The sequence below is a fragment of the Pygocentrus nattereri genome, chromosome 14 (assembly GCF_015220715.1).
Source record: "Pygocentrus nattereri isolate fPygNat1 chromosome 14, fPygNat1.pri, whole genome shotgun sequence".
Lineage (NCBI taxonomy): Eukaryota > Metazoa > Chordata > Actinopteri > Characiformes > Serrasalmidae > Pygocentrus > Pygocentrus nattereri.
Genome location: NC_051224.1, coordinates 20,836,162 through 20,854,460, shown reverse-complemented (window position 1 = coordinate 20,854,460; position 18,299 = coordinate 20,836,162). Strand labels below are relative to the sequence as shown.

At 41.3% G+C, this 18,299-nt stretch overlaps 1 protein-coding gene across 1 annotated transcript in view; it reads left to right on the top strand.

Annotated features, from left to right (window-relative positions):
• Positions 1–18,299, top strand: part of smg1 (SMG1 nonsense mediated mRNA decay associated PI3K related kinase) — a 65,224-nt gene that overhangs the window by 40,418 nt on the left and 6,507 nt on the right. Inside the window, exons 34-55 of the mRNA XM_017697399.2 lie at positions 217–435; positions 663–843; positions 1,184–1,345; positions 2,000–2,220; positions 2,920–3,074; positions 3,982–4,204; positions 4,599–4,845; positions 5,014–5,243; positions 6,384–6,632; positions 7,253–7,391; positions 7,486–7,595; positions 8,072–8,290; positions 9,910–10,103; positions 10,868–11,040; positions 11,928–12,207; positions 13,018–13,290; positions 14,235–14,469; positions 14,745–14,971; positions 15,344–15,500; positions 15,872–16,061; positions 16,815–17,287; positions 18,104–18,241. Of these exons, the coding sequence (XP_017552888.1) occupies positions 217–435; positions 663–843; positions 1,184–1,345; positions 2,000–2,220; positions 2,920–3,074; positions 3,982–4,204; positions 4,599–4,845; positions 5,014–5,243; positions 6,384–6,632; positions 7,253–7,391; positions 7,486–7,595; positions 8,072–8,290; positions 9,910–10,103; positions 10,868–11,040; positions 11,928–12,207; positions 13,018–13,290; positions 14,235–14,469; positions 14,745–14,971; positions 15,344–15,500; positions 15,872–16,061; positions 16,815–17,287; positions 18,104–18,241 (4,695 nt within the window). The remainder of the gene's footprint in view (positions 1–216; positions 436–662; positions 844–1,183; positions 1,346–1,999; positions 2,221–2,919; positions 3,075–3,981; positions 4,205–4,598; positions 4,846–5,013; positions 5,244–6,383; positions 6,633–7,252; positions 7,392–7,485; positions 7,596–8,071; positions 8,291–9,909; positions 10,104–10,867; positions 11,041–11,927; positions 12,208–13,017; positions 13,291–14,234; positions 14,470–14,744; positions 14,972–15,343; positions 15,501–15,871; positions 16,062–16,814; positions 17,288–18,103; positions 18,242–18,299) is intronic.

Genomic DNA, 18,299 nt, shown 5'->3' with positions numbered 1-18,299 from the left:
GTTTTTTGATGCAACAAAAATAAAGAGTGGCTGAAAATGTATCTCACATTAATGCCTCCATTTTTAGGTTAGAAGTAAGCAATATATTTTATCACAGTTTACTTTATTGTAAATAAAAATATGCTTTTGTGAGGATGTCATTAGCATCATCTGTGCTTCATTGTATTCGAATAACGAATTTTGCACGCTACACCCCTGACTTTTCTCTGCCCTCAGGATGAGGACATGGCTTTGCAGAATGAAGAGGATGAAGATGACATTGTGGATGTGATCTGGAGGCAGCTGCTTAGCTCATGCCCGTGGCTAGCAGAGGTAGAGGATGGAGTGACTGATGGGCTGATCAGAGTGTGGAGGCGGGTGGTGGACCGAATCTTCAGCCTCTACCGTGTATCCTGTAGAGCCTACTTCACCTTCCTTAAACTCAATGCTGGACAGGTCAGCATTCCTCCTGATGCCCTTTTTCTCTGCTAAAGAATGAGTGTTGTTGGTTTTTTTTTTTTTTTTTTTTTTTTTTTTTTTTTTTGTTTTTTTTTTTTTTTTTTTCTTCCCCCTAACTTTTAAATATAAAATAAATTCGGTTGTAAATTTTTTTTACATATTCTATTTTTAATACACTCTCTAGAAGTTTTTGAGATCATTTGACTCCGTTTTCTCTCCTTCAGGTTCCTATTGATGAAGACGACCCTAAGCTCCTTCTGAACAGCCAAAGCAGCAAGCAGAGCAGTGACGACGTGATTGTTATGGCAACCCTGCGTCTGCTGCGCCTCTTGGTGAAGCATGCTGGAGAGCTTAGGGAGGGTCTAGAGCACGGCTTGGCCTCCACACCCACTGCCCCCTGGAGAGGTGACCACCAACTCCTGCTACAACAGTTATCTACATTTAAAAATAGAAGTATACATCTGAAGTGCCAATATTTTTAGAAAACAAATTCCTGGTTTTGAAATGAAGGGGCCAGTTGTTAATCGGCCATCATGCCAGATTGTACATTTTGTATGTGAAGGGTTGGTTTATTTTTACTTGGTTTGTTTTAGTTTGTTGCTTAGTTTGTTTAGTGTCATCAAACAATGTATTTTTCTTGTGAAATGGGAAGGTTGCTGTTGGCAAGTGCTTTTATTCGTTGTATAGTACACAGTAGTATACCATGAATAGTCCATTGACAGCTTTGTTTTATTCTTTTCTTAAGGCATTATCCCACAGCTGTTCTCCAGACTGAACCACCCAGAGGCCTACATCCGCCAGAGCATCTGCAGCCTGCTTTGCCGTGTAGCCCAGGATTCACCCCATCTTATTCTTTACCCAGCTATTGTGGGCTCAATCTCACTTGGTGGAGAAGCCCAGGCAGCAGGTACGCTGCAGCCATCATTCTTCTAGACAGTCCTGCACAATGATTCCTCTGTTAGAGGAATGTTGCCTAATCAAACACATGACTAATGCACAAAAAAGTTTCACATACAAACTGTATTTTAAAGTTTGTATCTGGTTAAATGACATTTTAGGTTGATTTTTCTAAGTAAAAAAAAAAAGTAAACACGCGTTCTAAAGAACACACTTCTGCACATTTTAACAGCAAAGTTACTGTTTTTCGCTGAATTTAACGTATAGGGGCTATGCCAAAAGTATTTTATAGTGTATTAAATTTGGCAAAAAAAATAAACTGCGCTAAAATTTGTAGAAAAATACTGTTTGCATGTAGATGACATACTAACCTCGCTTGGATAATCAGCAAAATATGGAATTCGTTCCTAATTTTTCCATACGACTTTGCCGTATGTTTGGAATTTTGTGTGTTGAACTGGTTTGAAGATGTTTTTTCCACTGTCAGTAGGGTTTACCAGTGAGATCATGAAAAGGAAAAAGAATGCAGTTTTGTTTAGAGTGATTTTTCTTTGCTTTGCCACTGAAAGTGTAGTAGTTTTAGTGCAGTTGCAGTTCATTTTGAAGCCTTTTTTTAGTGTAGTATTTTCTGTATGTCCTGATTGTGCTGTCTCTTTTGGAGCAGGTAACAAATTGCCATCAGCTCTGCCTACACTGCTGGGGAACATGCAGGGTGAGGGTTTGTGTGGGGAGGAGAGCCAGGCAGGTAGCGCTCCTGCCTCTCAGGAGAGTGGCCGTGGGGAGGAGCTTGTACTGTGCTCCAGTGAAGACCAGGCCATGATGCAAGACTGTTACAGCAAGATTGTGGACACGCTGTCGTCTGCCAACCCCACTATGGTCCTCCAGGTAATGCTCCAGATTTACTATTAACTATTACCTCAATTTTAGCTCTTGTTCCTACTTTCTTCTTGGGTGAGTCAGACTCAGCATTTGGAGAATTGAGCAGTATGTGAGGGGTGCAGGCCTCCTGATTGCATTTCAATCCAGATTTTTTTGACCCATTTCTGAGCATAACCTAGTTTGTGTATCCTGGTCAGTCTGAACAATTCCTCCAACAGCCAATGAAAGCTGAGAGCATGAAAGAAATAAACACCAAGTAAACAAAGAAAAATGGCGAGTAGTCACTCGTGTGAAGCGAACCTTTTAAACGAATGAGGTTTATGGCACATGCCAAATCAAGCTTATGTACAATCTAAACTCTTAAATACTTCACTGATCACTTTTAATTCCATGATCCTCACTTTACCGCATGTTTACCTGCTGCTTCTTTACTGTTTCAGCGCAAACGGTGACAAACAGCAGCAAAAGTTGTGTAATGAATTTCGTGTTTTGACCACTAAACACTTTTTTTTTTTTTTTTTTTTTCTTCATTTCTCTTCCTTTGGCCAATTAAATTTTTTATATCTACCCCTGTACGTACTGTTAGGCGGAAAGGTTACCCATCAGCTTTTCAACACAAAATGAGCATGTTGGTTGTTGATTTTGGCAAATGCAATGGAATAGGGAAAAAAAGCAGTTCCCTGTTTTAAAATGCTTTGTGTGTAGGTGCAGATGCTGGTGGGAGAGCTACGGAGAGTCACACTGCTGTGGGATGAGTTGTGGTTGGGTGTCCTGCAGCAGCAGCACATGCATGTGCTGCGCAGGATCCAGCAGCTGGAGGATGAAGTAAAGAGAGTTCAGAACAATAATACACTGCGCAAGTAAGAGCTCAAATACAGCCTGTTGTCAGTCTATTCCACTTCCAGCTATTTATATTAGGCATTTACAGTATTAACAGAAGTAGTGCAGATTGTCATCTCAGTAGACATATATGCAAACAAGGATATATAGTCTTGGGGTAAATTGTGCCAGTGGTAATTCACCGGAAAGGTGGTGGTGTTTTTATTTTTATTTTTTATATATAAACCCCCCCCCCCCCCCTTTCCCCTCTTTCGTTAAGTCTAAGTCTAGGCTTGGACTTGAGCTGGATCTGGGAAACCAGCCCATAGGTCTACATTCAGTTATAATAACATCTTCAGTACTGATGCACTGAAATAAAATAAAAAAATTTGGGTGAAACCAAAATTCAGGGCACACTCTGTTGAAAAGTTATAAAAGCTGACAATGAATAAAGTTTATATAAAATAAACTTACTACAATAATTATTGATTATATTCTGTGGCACATAATGCAGCTTACAGAGTAATTAGTTGTACTTGTGCATTTTGGCTTTGCCATTTATACTTTTTTTTTTTTTTTTTTTTTTTTTTTTTTTTTTTTTTTTTGGGGGGGGGGGGGGGGGGGGTCTTTTCTAAAACTGAGGGAAAGAAGCTGTTAGTGTGCTTGAAGGAACTTTTCTTTGTGGTTCTGTTTTGTTTTGCAAGTAGTGTTGTGGTTTAAAAGTGGTATTAAAATTTAAGTTTAGAGATTCCTGAGTGTTGTGCCCATTTGACACTGTTTCAATTATACTAAACTGTTTGAACTTAACTGCACTAACTAGATGGAAAAATAGTTTTTTGTTTAACATTTTAAAAATGAACCTATTTCTTTAGCATTGGTAGACAGCTTTCTGTTCATACCCTTTTTTTATTTGCTGATGTCTCTCATCTCCATGTACTGATAATTTAGGGAGGAGAAGATGGCCATCATGCGGGAAAAGCACTCTGCCCTTATGAGACCTGTTGTCTTTGCTCTGGACCATGTCCGCAGCATCACTGCTGCCCCTGCAGAGACACCACACGAGACCTGGTTTCAGGAAACATATGGAGAAGCCATCCACAATGCTCTGGAGAGACTGAAGAACCCACTTAACCCAGCCAACCCGGCCAGCAGCTGGGTGCCCTTCAAGCAGGTCAGACACTCAACATAGCGTTTTTTTTTTTTTTTTTGCATATGTGAACAGATAAACTACATGTCCAAAAGTTTGTGAACACCTGCTCAGCCAGCTTTTCTCTTGAAATGATGGGTATTAATTTGCTTCAGTAACAGCCTCTACTCCTCTGGGAAGGGTTGACACTAGATCTCGGAACATTTGGAATTGCTGTGAGGATTTGATTGGATTTAGCTAGAAGAGCATTAGTGATGTCAGGTACTGATGTTGGATGATCGGTTCTGGATCACTCCAACTCATCCCAAAGGTATTGGATTGAGCTCCATCACTCCAGGGAATGCAGTTCCACTGCGCTGCAGACACACACATATTGTGTGGCCCTTGCTGAATTTTCTTGTACTTTATCCTGTCACAGATTATGCTGAGTTTGCAGCAACGGGCACAGAAGCGAGCCAGTTACCTTCTGAGGCTGGATGAGATCAGCCCTCGTCTGGCCTCAATGGCCAACACTGAGATGGCCCTCCCAGGAGAGGTGTCGGCTACTGATGCAGTGACCATCCACAATGTGGGCAACACGATTACTATCCTACCCACCAAGACCAAGCCCAAAAAGCTCTACTTCCTTGGCTCCGACGGCAGAAATTATCCCTACCTTTTCAAAGGTAAGTAGAGCTCTCTGCACATTTCTGTTTGGAATCAGTATTTTCAGCAGTACCAATGTTGTTCCAGATAGATGTTTAAAATGCTGCTAACATAATGAGGGTTCTCCATGATTTCTTTAAGCTACTTAATAATAAATCAATAAATAACACCTTGTTTGTCTCTCTCAGGCTTGGAGGACTTGCATTTGGATGAGAGGATCATGCAGTTCCTGTCCATTGTCAACACTATGTTCACTAAAGTGAATCAGCAGGAGAGTCCACGTTTTCATGCCAGACACTACTCGGTCACTCCACTGGGCACACGCTCGGGTCTCATCCAGTGGGTGGATGGAGCTACACCTCTGTTCGGCCTCTATAAACGCTGGCAGCAGCGCGAGGCTGTGCTCCAAGCTCAGAAGGTGAGTTACACTTTCTCCTGTAGGATTAGCTGACTTAGCTCTTGGTTTATTTCAAGGGACATTGGAATCGAGATAAGAGCCGATCCGGGCATTTTAATGTTAGTTTTGGCAAATTCTATTGACCGAGCATTATTAGTCTGTGATTAATTTTTACATAACAAACCTGTAATATATAATCAAAGCATTATTGAATAAAAAATGCAGCCAGACATAAGAGATGACGATAACAATGTACACTTTTTACTTAAATTTACCACACAGTGACCCAAGTTAACAAACGTAGCTTGTTGTTTATGCTGATCGTTCAAACTACACAAATTAAGAATAGTAACTACATGGGTAAACAAGTTAGCTCACAAACACATTTGCAGGCTTTTGCTTAAGGCTGCATTCAAGCAACGTGTCCACTGCAGACTACTGTAACACGTTGCTAAATATGCTGGTTGAAGTGTTGCTGTAAATGACATTTCAGCTGGGTTCAGCTCTGCAGTATCCCATTATCAACAGCCCTGGCACTATTGGTTAAAACTAAGTAGTGGTAAGCAGTCCACTTCATTGACTCAATCAGAAGCAGTGAAGAGTCAATGGCAGAAAAAGTAGGGCTACCAGAACAGTTGCGCTACAAAGGCCTGATGCATACAGTTTGTTGACAAACACAGCAGTTAAAACTAGTTCTTTATTGAAAATCTAATTAACATTTTGGTAGAACACACATGCATTTGTCCGTTAACAGTTAATCATTAACATCCCTATTCGGTTATATGCTATTTTAACCGAGATCCAGATCTGATCATTTTTTTGAAGTAAATTTGTTGTTTGGTTTTTGAGTTACGTTTACGCCACTGTCAAAGCGCTGGTGTAGGCAGATGTTATCCAGTGGTGACAAGCATTTCCAGAAAATAAGAGATCTAAATCTCTACAGCGCTGAACTGTTTTCCAGTGGAATATGAGATCTTTCAATATCTACAGCTCCAGTGTTTTGACTGTATTTGAGCTGCCTTTCGTCAGACATTATGCCTCTAGACTACTTGCTGCAAGCAGCGTGCCACCAGAAGGCAAGTGCAAAATATGCTCCTGTGACTTAGACAAACCGTCGCACAATGTTCAGACTGTTAATATCAGAAATGTTCTTCCTTACAGGCGCAGGACTCTTTCCAGCAGCCACAGAATCTGCCTATGGTCCCCCGCCCCAGCGAGCTCTACTACAGTAAGATCGGCCCTGCTCTGAAGGCTGTAGGGCTCAGTCTGGATGTGTCTCGCCGTGACTGGCCGCTCAGTGTCATGAGGGATGTGCTGCGAGAGCTGATGGAAGCAACTCCCCCCAACCTGCTTGCAAAAGAGCTGTGGTGTTCTTGCACCACTCCCAGCGAGTGGTGGAGAGTGACTCAGGTGAGCACAGGAAATTGGACCCCCACCATGGAATCCCACAGCTGCCAGACAGACATTTTGCCTGTTATGGCAAACAGAGCACTGATGACCAGAAGAATCCCTTAAAATGGTTGAAAGTCCATATTGAATGGTCTGTTCATACAGTGGCCTTCTTGCGAACACCCCGGGCAGTTATTTCCACTGCCTTTGTTGTCTCCCCCCCCAAAATGATGAGAAACCTGTAAACCACTTCATTTCATTAACAAATTCAAATCACTGATAAAATCTTAAACAAAAAAAAATAGCATAGTTTGTAGTGTTTGCAGTTATTTGGGGCACAAAAGAAGCATTATTTAATTTCCTCACACTGTTCTGGCAGGTCTGCATTAGCCTCTTTCCACAATGAGCGAGGGTGTTACCTGCTTGCGGTTTTACAAGCAAGCCAGTTGTTTGTTTTTCCCTGTAAACAGATGCTGTGTTGAACACTACATGCTTTCCTGTTTGTTTTTCAATCAGTATACTCCATTATATCTCTGAATGCTGCACTATAACAGTATATGTTACAGGCAAGTTTTGACAAATGCGTGAACGTTCTCATTGTATATCCCTGGAAAAATGTCTTTCTGTCCTTGTATCGGCAGTCATACGCCAGGTCCACAGCTGTAATGTCAATGGTGGGCTACATCATTGGCTTGGGTGATCGTCATTTGGACAATGTTCTGATTGACATGACGACAGGAGAGGTTGTGCACATAGACTACAACGTCTGTTTCGAGAAAGGTTAGTCATATGCCCATAAATGCATTGTACAAATTCACTTTGAGTGAGTGCGGAGTTCTGTGAGTCAAATGCTTGTGTTTTGGTGTGGTTGCAGGAAAAAGCCTGAGGGTTCCAGAGAAGGTTCCATTCCGCATGACACACAACATTGAGACTGCTTTAGGAGTCACAGGAGTGGAAGGAATTTTCAGGCTTTCATGTGAACAGGTCAGCAATTAAACTGGCCTGTCAGGATAAGAGTGTTGGTTGTGGGTTTTTTTTTTTTTTTTTTTTTTTTTTTTTTTTTTTTTTTTTTGCTTGAGTCTTCTTTTTTCCTCCTATTTAACCAACTTTTTCTCCTCCTATTTAACCAACTTTGTGTCAGTGTTTTTAATGCACTAATTGATAATTGAGTTTGACAGAAGTTAATTTGTAAGGGCAGATCTTGAAATTGAGGTGGGATTTCTGAAAGAACAGATGTTCAGTAGTAATTGAACCATAAGACTCCTGGATGTTGGGAAGCACTGGAGCCGATGCTACACAAGACTACTGCACGATTAGTTTGAATCATTTTAGGGCTCTGGCTAATGATTGCTCTTATTCCTGGTAGGGATGCCCCAGTGACAGCTGAATCAGACACGGCACCTGTCGTTATTAGTTGCATTATTTCTTGACATTTTTTTCCCCCTTTTCATGTATTGCAGGTGGTTCAAATGATGCGACGGGGTCGAGAGACCCTTTTGACCCTGCTGGAGGCATTTGTCTATGACCCTCTTGTGGACTGGACGGCAGGTGGTGAGGTGGGCTTTGCTGGAGCCGTGTACGGAGGAGGTGGGCAGCAGGCTGAGAGCAAGCAGAGCAAGAGGGAGATGGAGAGAGACATCACTCGCAGCCTTTTCTCTTCCCGTGTGGCTGAGATCAAGGTGAGTTAATGTCGTGAGGTCAGCAGAGTTGGACGAACTACACAGATCATGTACTTGAGTTAAAGTAGAGATACCCAAGGTAAAATATTACTCCAGTAAAAGTAGAAGCCCTTAATCTAGACCTCAACTTGAGTAAAAGTACAAAAGTATTTGTCTTCAAGTGTACTTAAGTATCGAAAGTAAAAGTACTAAAAGATTAATTATGGCTCTGATGTCGCTTCATGAACTTATTTTAGGGGAAAATCCTCCAGCGTCTCTCTTGGTAAACCAGTCTTTTAATTAGCGTCATTAATTAGTGACGCTGACGTCTATTAAAATGATCATAAGCACAAAACACTGAAGGTAAACAGTTTCCATCAGGGAGAACCGAGTGGCTCTGAAATCACTTTTACAAACAAGCAAAGTTTCAGTTTAAGATTACTTTCGAAATTAGTTACAAGTTGAATAAAAACTTGATTTAAACTCAGGATCACAAATAAGTTTCCTTTACTATGTTGATCTGTAGGTCTCTGTTCATAAACATAAACTAACCAAAACTAATTTACTGTAAAATGAAAGTTTGTATGAGTTCAGAAAAAAAGAAACATTCCAGTCACGACTGCATATGTGTACATATTTCTATATTGTGGTCTATTTACACAAAGTTAGGTTAGTTCATCATTTAGGTGACGTATGTGCTCCCAAATTTGCACTGGGTCGGTATGACCAACAGGTCAAAACAAGCTCAGAACAAAGTGACCGCTGTGCCCGGATTGGTGCTCTTGCACTTCTTTCGTTTTGACATGTTATGTTTTTATACACACATAAACCAAAAGGAACGACAGATTTCTCAAAATGTAGTGGAGTAAAAAGTCAGATATTTGACTTTGAAATGTAGTGGAGTGAAAGTAAAAAGTCGCCCAAAATGGAAAAACTTAAGTACAGATACACGAAAAAACTAGTTGAGTACAGTAACGAACTACATTTACTTAGTTACTGTCCACCACTGGAGGTCAGTACTGTAAGTGCAGTAGTGTAGTGTATATATGCATGTCCCCAAAAATACTTGAACTGCTGGACTGAGAATGGTGCAGAAAGCAGGAGAGAAATTACTCACACTTGTGTGTTTAATTTTCCACCATGTGAAAATCATAAGACAAAGTTTGCTTTATAATGTTGTCTAGATTCTCTGCGGTCTGTTTATGAAATGTCTGTAAACTCCGAAGGACCCATATCTTACATTTTGCTTGAATTTTGTCCACATCCAATTTTGATATTTGTGTGGGTTTATGTACAAGCAAAACAGTCGTAATTCATTTTTACGTGACCATATTCCAGTTTTTCATACTGTGCTTTTTAAGACTCATGTATGTAAACGGACATTTTTTGAATGCATTGTATTGTGCCTCATTTAAAAAACAGTCCAGGGTGAAACGCTCCTTTATAACCTCAGTGTGAGTGGGCAGGGGTAAACTGCTGTAGCCTGAATTGGTGGATATATGTAGATTAAATTTCGTCCCGCCACAGAAACAGTGAATTCAGAATGCACTGTTTGTGCAGCTTAGTTTACATATGTGGAATGTGCAGTAAACAGTGATGTTCTTCCATTAAGACTCATTCACTGTTTTTTTCCCCTGTAGGTGAACTGGTTTAAAAACCGTGATGAGATGTTGGCAGTGCTGCCTCAGGTGGAGATGGCTGTGGAAGAGTACCTGAGTCTGCAGGAGCAGCTTACCCAGGTGGAGAAGGTGCAAGCAAAGTTACTGGAGGAGATGGAGTTTCTAGATGGAGCAGACAACAGGGCAGACCACCCCATCCACACACTTGAACACAGGTCAGCAGAAGCCTTACGGAGCACTTGGGAAGCAGCACCTGATCTGTCATTATCTTTAGAGATTTGTGCAAATTGTCATCTGACCATTAAGATTTGTACTCCGAATAGTAATTTTCCTCAAACTCATAACCATTTTTTGCACTTTGCAATTTCACACTTAAAATAGCTGACTCACTCTCTGAAAATTCTTGATTCTGAGGTAAAGATGCATTTTGATTTTTGATATTTTCTCTTACGTTTTACAATCTACAGACTGGTTTGGTCATGCCATCCCTCTAACAAAATAAGCTCAAAAATCACAAACCCTAGGTTTTTTTAGGTGACGTTGGAGGGGAGAAAACAAGGATATGCAGGATCATTGATGCAAGTGCTGGGAAAAAAAGAGTGTCATTGGTGCAAAATGCTGAGTTAATCGCTAATAGTGCCATATGTGGAGAATCTTCAGCCTGCTGAATGTGAATGAGTGAGGTGAAAGCCAAGTCAATGAGGTTTTTCAATCTAAAAATGGTCATTTGAGTGTGATGTCTATAGCATTAGAGCACAGTCTCCTCTCCGCCTGCTTTACTCTGTATCCACATGCATAGTTTTGACCATTGATCGTGGTTTTAATGAAAGATGGCAAATGAGAGACGGTTCACTTTTCAAATGCCTGTTTTTCAATAATGTATTCAAATTCTTACAATGTTAGTGTTCTGTGTTAATGTTGAAATTAAAACTTTTATTTTTACCTTTGTTAACTCTCGTTCACCACTCTGCTTCTTCAGATATTCTGAGCACACCCAGCTGCAGTCCAGACAGAGAACCGTGCAGGATGCCATCCAGAGTAAACTGTCAGATTTGGATCAGTGGATCTCTCAATATCAGGCTGCTTTCGCCAGTTTGGAAGCCACACAACTCGCCAGCCTGCTGCAAGAGATCAGCAGCCCCATAGACTTAGGTATTCGCCAAGTGTTTGTTGTATGAGTTTATATGTCCTATTGTGGAGTGTGGATTTGTTTCATTGGTGTAATTATGTGAATGGGGGGGGGGGTAGTGCCATAATTGAATATAACCCAGGCTTGATGTAGAAGTGGGTAATAAAGTTCATCCAGAACTACTAAGCAGCTGAGCCAAGAGTGTTTGTTTTAGATGAAAATTAAGGAATATGCGTGTAAAGAACACACATGACTTCAGAAATTTGACTAAACTGATGTAGACTCTATCCGTTCTACCTTAATTGATGCAGCAGTTAGATTCAGGTTCTTGTACAGGTGCCAGAATGCAAATGGTGCTCCATTTAAGGTGACACGAAAGAATTCAAACAAAAAGCTGATAAGTAGCCCAATACAGCTTGGTAGAAATTAAGGGCATTTTTTGCAGGGCCCATGGCATTACTGTTGTAAGACGCAGAGGTGTGTGTGTGTGTGTGTATACATATATAAAAAATTTTATAAAATGTGTGTGTACACACTGTTTTGTTTTTACCATTTTGAACAATAAAAATACTTTTTTTTACCTAAAATGTTTTATTTGAATGAAATAAATTAGAGATTTTTTTTTTAACAGTAACAAATTTGAACTATACTTTTTTCTTTTTTTTCCTCCATACTGCCTGCTACTGGCCTGATACTGCACCATATGTAGCGTCTGCAAAATCTCTTTTCTTGGTTTGTACCCACTGCTTGAGTGCTCCACTGAATATTGCAGTTTTTGGTTGGAATTAATGCTGCGTAGCCAGGCTAGGCTGAAAAATTATCAGCTTTTTCGTTAAAAGAAGGAAAGTTCTAGGTATGTGATCGAATCTGTCCTCCTTAACCCCCCCCCAATTCCTTTTTTTGGCTGCAGGTCCACCAAGCTACGTTCCAGCCACAGCCTTTCTGCAGAACGCAGGCCAGGCTCACCTAATCAGCCAGTGTGAAGCTCTAGAGGCAGAGGTTAGTGCCCTGTTGCAACAGCGCCGATCTCTGCTTCGAGGCTGCCTGGAGCACCTGCACAGCTATGCCACCGTGGCCCTGCTGTACCCGCGTGCCGTGCTGCACAGACACAGAGTGTATGCCTGGAAGCAGTGGATGGAGGAGCTGGTGTGTGACATGACTGTGGAGCACTGCCAGGCTGTCTATCACCAGTGAGTGGAAAAACATTTATGATTTAAGCGTTGGAGAGAATTAAATCTAATTTTGAGGTATTTATAAGGCAAGTCACTCCAGTTCCTAGATATGCTGGAAAAGTGACTTGTGGGAGTCACTGTCTTGGCCAGCCTACACATAATCATTTGTTGTGTGGTGGTGGTGTTTAGGTTTTTAATTTTTACTGATTGATACGATTGTCTTCAAGGGTAGGTTGGCAGTGTCTGACTTGATTTCACATCAAGGATACATTTTGATGTTGGATTGTGCCGCAAACAAGGACATTTCCTGCTCAGTTTTTTCACCCATGTTTAGCCCAAAAAATTCTCAAAATTGTCCCCAAACAGCTCATTGCTAGATCACATCTGGCCTTAAGTCTAATTTGAAGATTTAAAGGATCTGATTATTTCCAGTATTGATGGAAAAATGGTTTCCTGCTTCAATGAAACCTCCAGACAAAATGATAGAGATAATTTATTGAAATAATTAATGTGCAACAAACGCATTATTGAACATTAACCACGTGACATTGTCTTACATTGTTGACTCCCTGAAAATTGTCTTATAATGCAACATGTATAAAAGTGATATACCTGTGCACAGCCCAGGTTTTTTGCCCTGTGCTGTCAGCTGATTCAACTCATCTGCTAATTATAAGCCGTTTATGAACATAATTCCAAAACAAGGAATTTTGACAATACTAATGATGCCAGTCTGCACTGAATGGTTCTGGAGCACAAAAACATTAAACAGGACATGACATGAGATTCTGATCAGTAAATTCACACATTCCTATTTTTTATCCGCAGTTATGAGATGCAGTTTGCGCCTCAGCCACCTGCTACCACCTGCCAGTTCCTATCGAGTGTAGAAATGGCCCTGCAGCATCACGCCTCAGAGACGAACACACGGCTGCTGCGACAGGTGGAGCGGCTGAAGGCAGAAGGTGCCAGCGTTCCTGTGTGTGAGGAGCAGCTGCAGGAGATAGAGCGCTGCATCAAAGTCTTCCTGCATGAGGATGCTGAGCTTGCCTCCTTCAGCCTGGCTGGGATCATCGTCTCCGCTCTCTGCGCTCTCACCAGGTGAGCCTGCTCGCTTGAAACATATGGAAAGGGGTATTGGATTATAATGCTTTTGGGATGCTGTCAGTAGATCTGATGGCCATGTAACATCAGACTGTGTTTTCAGGTCACAGGGCTATATATATATCTCCTGGACGAGTGTCTCCTTTTCTTGACAATGAGAGGCTTGCTCAACTTTCAGCTCTGCTGTGTTTGCAGGACTGTGTTTGAAATGTCAGACTATTTTACGGCATTTGGCTAAAGCATCGACAAACCCCCTGTCACGGAGAGCCACTGTGATGAGCGCTGCAGGACATACTTGAATGTTAGATTCCTTGCTGCCGTGCTCACGTTGCAAGCACTCTCTGTTTCTATAGTGGTGACCTTTAGTCATCCAGTTCTAGATGGAACTAGAACATCTGGAGGTTTTTAAAATGAAACTTGCCATTTAGCACACCAGGGATGTTTCCTCAGTCGTCGTGTTATGTATGTTTGTGCTTTTCAGTAAATCCGCACAGGAATTACAGGAGAAAGTTGGGGTCAAACTTGGTAATATGATTAATTTGCATTTTTAAAAAATGCACTAATTATATATTATAGTGATCATCCAGGTGAATGGTCAAATCCTCCTTATATGGACCACTTGCAAACAGGTTTATCAAGAAATATCAAATCTGTGGGGGGAAAATTGTGCAGTTCTTTTTCTATTGGTTGTTGCTTCTGTTGTTTACAAATTCATAGAGTTAAAGTACACCTAGCTGAACCCAGCACAAAAAGAAAATTTAACACTACCAGAAACCAATCCATTTTTTTGTCCTTTCACAGTCAAATTGATGTGATATTCCTTGTGCTTATGTAACTGCGGCTTATGGCATGTAATATGACTGTAGCCATACTTTTACCTGTTCGCTGGAGTTATCTTGCTTCCTTTCCAGTCAGTGTTAATGTCTGTGCTTTTCCGATAGACGTAACCTGGTGATGGAGGGTGCGGCAGCAAGTGCAGGAGAGCAGCTGGTGGAGCTGACGTCCCGAGATGGAGCCTGGTTTCTGGAGGAGCTCTGCAGCATGAGTGGTAATATCACTTGTCTAGTCCAGCTGCTTAAAGAGTGCCAGCTCCAGTCTCATGATCTGGATGTCCTCAGCCCTGCTGACACTTCGCAGGCCGTCTACCTGACCAATGGGGTTTACACCTGCCTACAGGTGAGATTGATTGTTTGTTTGTTTGTTTGTTTGTTTGTTTGTTTGTTTGTTTGTTTGTTTGCAGACTAGATTGTAATCACATTTTGCTTTTTATCTGTTTAGTATTAGTATTTGTTTGTGTATTGTGTCTGGGGCTAAGTGAAGCTTTTGAAAACATCTTCAGGAACATATCGCAATTATGATATGTTATAATGCTGAGTTTTTATGATGAAAGCACTTTTGGTAAACCACTTGATTACTCGGCACAAATTGACACATTGTTGGTACCCTTGCAGGAGCTGAACACCAATTTCCGTCAGATCATCTTCCCTGAGGCCCTGCGCTGTATGCTGAAAGGAGAGAGCACTCTGGAGGCCATGCTGTCAGAGCTGGACACCCTCATAGAGCAGTGTGCTGATGGGGTTTCCCTGCAGGGTCTGGGAGAGGCTCTGCAGACTCACCTCCGCAATGCAGCCATGGGTCTAGAGGAAGATGCAGACTCTCATTATCTTGATGTCACAAGGTGAATTCCGTTTTTGAACCATGTTCTTTGTAGGGCTGTATGAATTTTTATAGAAATCACAGTTTGGAAGACTGCTCCCTTCAAATTGGAAGAGCTACAGTTTTGATTACATTATTCAACGTTTGTATTTTATGTGTGAATTTTATTTAATGTGCAGAACTCATAAGCTGGCAGTCAGGCACACAACATTCAAACATCAAGCCTGAATATTTTATGTGCTGGTTTTCTTGGCGCTTAAAGGCATTGTTTTCTATAACTTCACAATCACAGTATTGGTCAGAAAGTAGATATTTTCCCCAATTTCGTTGGCCCTAACTGTGTGTGTGTGTGTGTGTGTGTGTGTGTGTGTGTGTGTGTGTGTGGTCTTCACAGGGTGCTCCGTGTCCAATACTCAGAGTTGATCCAGCCACGAAACATTGACGGTTCAGTGCAGGACACTCCTAAAATGACCGCGGGACAGATGCTACTGGTGGCCTTTGATGGAATGTTTGCACAGTTGGAGACTGCTTTTGGCCTCTTGATTGAAAAGGTGATGCTTATGTAGAAGGGGTGCCAGTTTGTTTTTGTTTTATTTGCCAATTTGTCAGGGAGAGCACCTGTTAATAAACTGTATGAACGGAACTGTAAGTGAGCTGATGTTAGCAGAATAGGTTCGTTTTCATCTGTTGTCCGAGGTCAGATGTTAAGAGAGACCCTAAAATAGCCTATATGATTCTGATTCTGATATAAGCAGAAAATTGGTCATGAGATATAATGCATCATACACGATATCGAAATGCACATCTAGCAAAACACAAACCATAATAATTAATTTTACATTTATTCATCTTAATTTATTTCATGTTATGTAATTCAAATTATTTCATGGCTAGCTGTGCTCATGTTCTCTTTTTTGTGCAGCTGAACTCTATGGATGTGCCCGCTGCTTGGAGGAAGGTGGACGTTATCCGGGAGGCCAGGGCCATGCAGGTGCATTTCTTTGACAATGTGCAGACCCGGCAGGTCCTAGAGGAAATATTCTTCCTCAAGAGGCTCCAAACCATCCGTGACTTCTTCCGCCTGTGTGCCTCATTTGCGCAGACGTTGTCAGGTGAGATGAGAGACTAGTCCAGTTTTGGAGTTCCCCGTCTAGCTGATGTTATGGTCTATTCCACCTTTCAGCAGTGGGTCAGCTGGTCAGAATTTGCATTGATAATCCAGGTCCAGTGTCTTAGAAACTGAAATATAGTGTGACAGATCACACAGAAATCTAACTCTGATTCTGATCTTTTAAAATCTTTTTTGTTTTCATTAATAGTATAGGGTTTGGTGATATGACAACGATGTAACATTTTTGTACTACTTTTTCACAGTGCACAGTATATTATACACATTTTTGAAATTTAATGTGTTCCAACAGACAAAAAAGAACCAGGAATCTCACTTTTACTCTGAATGCATTGATTTATTCCAATGAAAAATGCTGGATTATGCTCTTTGTAATGAAACATGCAGTTCTTTAGTGCTTCTTTAAGAGTGTATCTGTGAAACTCTCCAAAAAGCATAGTATGGCTTAATGTGAAGTAATTTATGACTCTAGCATTATATATTGTTGTTGTGTCCACCCCATTTTTAGTAGCTAACTTGATCAGATGTGCACATGCCATTATTAATGCACAGGTGTATTCACAGTATTGACACACATTGTTGTCAAACAAGAATGTGAACCATCAACACTGAGTGACGTTAAAAAAACATTAAGCAGTAGGGCTTGTGATGTGAACGATGATGTTTATACCACTCAAATATTTATACCTGAAGATGTCCTCTAGAAGCTGATGTTATTCTTCCCAATTTTCCTCAGGCACATGCCCCGCTCCCACTGATGAACCCCCACCGTCTAATGGCCCGATCCCCATAGTGAAGCCCCTGTACCGCGGCTCCACTGTGGTGAGTGAGGAACAGATGACGCGGCCCATCAAAGCCTTCACTGCAGACTTCGTGAGGCAGATGCTGATGGGGCTCCCCACACAGGCACTGGGCTTGGCCCTTTGCAGTGCCCTGAGCGCCCTTGGCACAGATCTCATCGCCCAAGTCGAGGCCAAAGACTTTGGGGCAGAGGGAAAGGTTTCTCTGGATGATCTGTGTAAGAAAGCAGTGGAGCAAGGAGTTCAGGCAGGACGACTGTCTCAGCTGCTGCTGAACAGGGCCACAGTGCTGGCCAGCTCGTATGACACAGCCTGGAAGAAGCTGGATCTGGTGCGTCGTCTGGAGGTCAGCATAGAGGCCTGCAAAGTCAGCCTGCAGAGAGCCCAGCTGCATATAGCCATGTTTCAGGTAAGAGCTGGTTCTGCAGGAGCATGATGCTTAACCCTTTAACGCCGGCTCAAAGTACTAGCTAATTTGTCCTCTTATCTTCTTTCTTTCGTTAATTACATGATTACAGACTGCTGCTTTTGTTTTTAACTGATGTTCTAAATGTTTTTGAACAAAGCTAAAAATGAAGATTTTTATTCACTCACAACCAACCATTTTATTATTGCCGTTAATAAATAAAACAACAATACAATAATAAGCACTTGCCAATCTGAATTCTGTGCTGGTCAGTTCTTTTAGTTAACTCTGTGAATTTGTTTCAAACTTATTGTCTGTCTCAATCATTTTTTGCACTTGTTCCAGTATCAGCAAAATTAAATTTCATGCATTTATTTAGCCTGTTTTTGTTACCTTTTATTCCATCCTGATCAGTCCTTGGTACTGTACATTTAGCTATAACAATGGACTGAATGATTTGGGGTAAAATCCAGTTATGTTGTATCTCATCAGTAAAGTGACTGTTTCAAATTTCCATTATTTTCTGTAAATTAAGATCCAGGCCTGTTATTTTGGCTAAGACCACCAGCACATCCTTTTTTTTTCTGCTTGAGATTTGATTGCTGGACACTTGATTGCTGTCAGTCAGGTACTGAGGTGGTTTGTTTGTCATGTACACAGCACATGGTTAGCAACTAATACACACAAATTTCTCCACTTAAGACTTTGTTCATAATGTAGGTCTTGTGATTTGAAAATTGAGCTCTTGCATGTTTTTATTTCACTATTAAAAACAGTTAATCTTTTAACTCTAACTGTAACTTTGATATCTTCGTACAGTGGCAGCATGAGGATGTGCTTGGTGCTCGGAGTCAGCCTCTGACAGTTAGCCCTCCGCCACGCTCCATCATCCTCAGCAACATGAAGAAAAAGATCTACAAGCTCAGCCAGGATGAAGCGGCCATTGCAAGTGTTCAGGTTAATGTCTCCTCTTGGAAAGCCTTCTCATCTAGCAGTAGACTAGACTGTTTACATT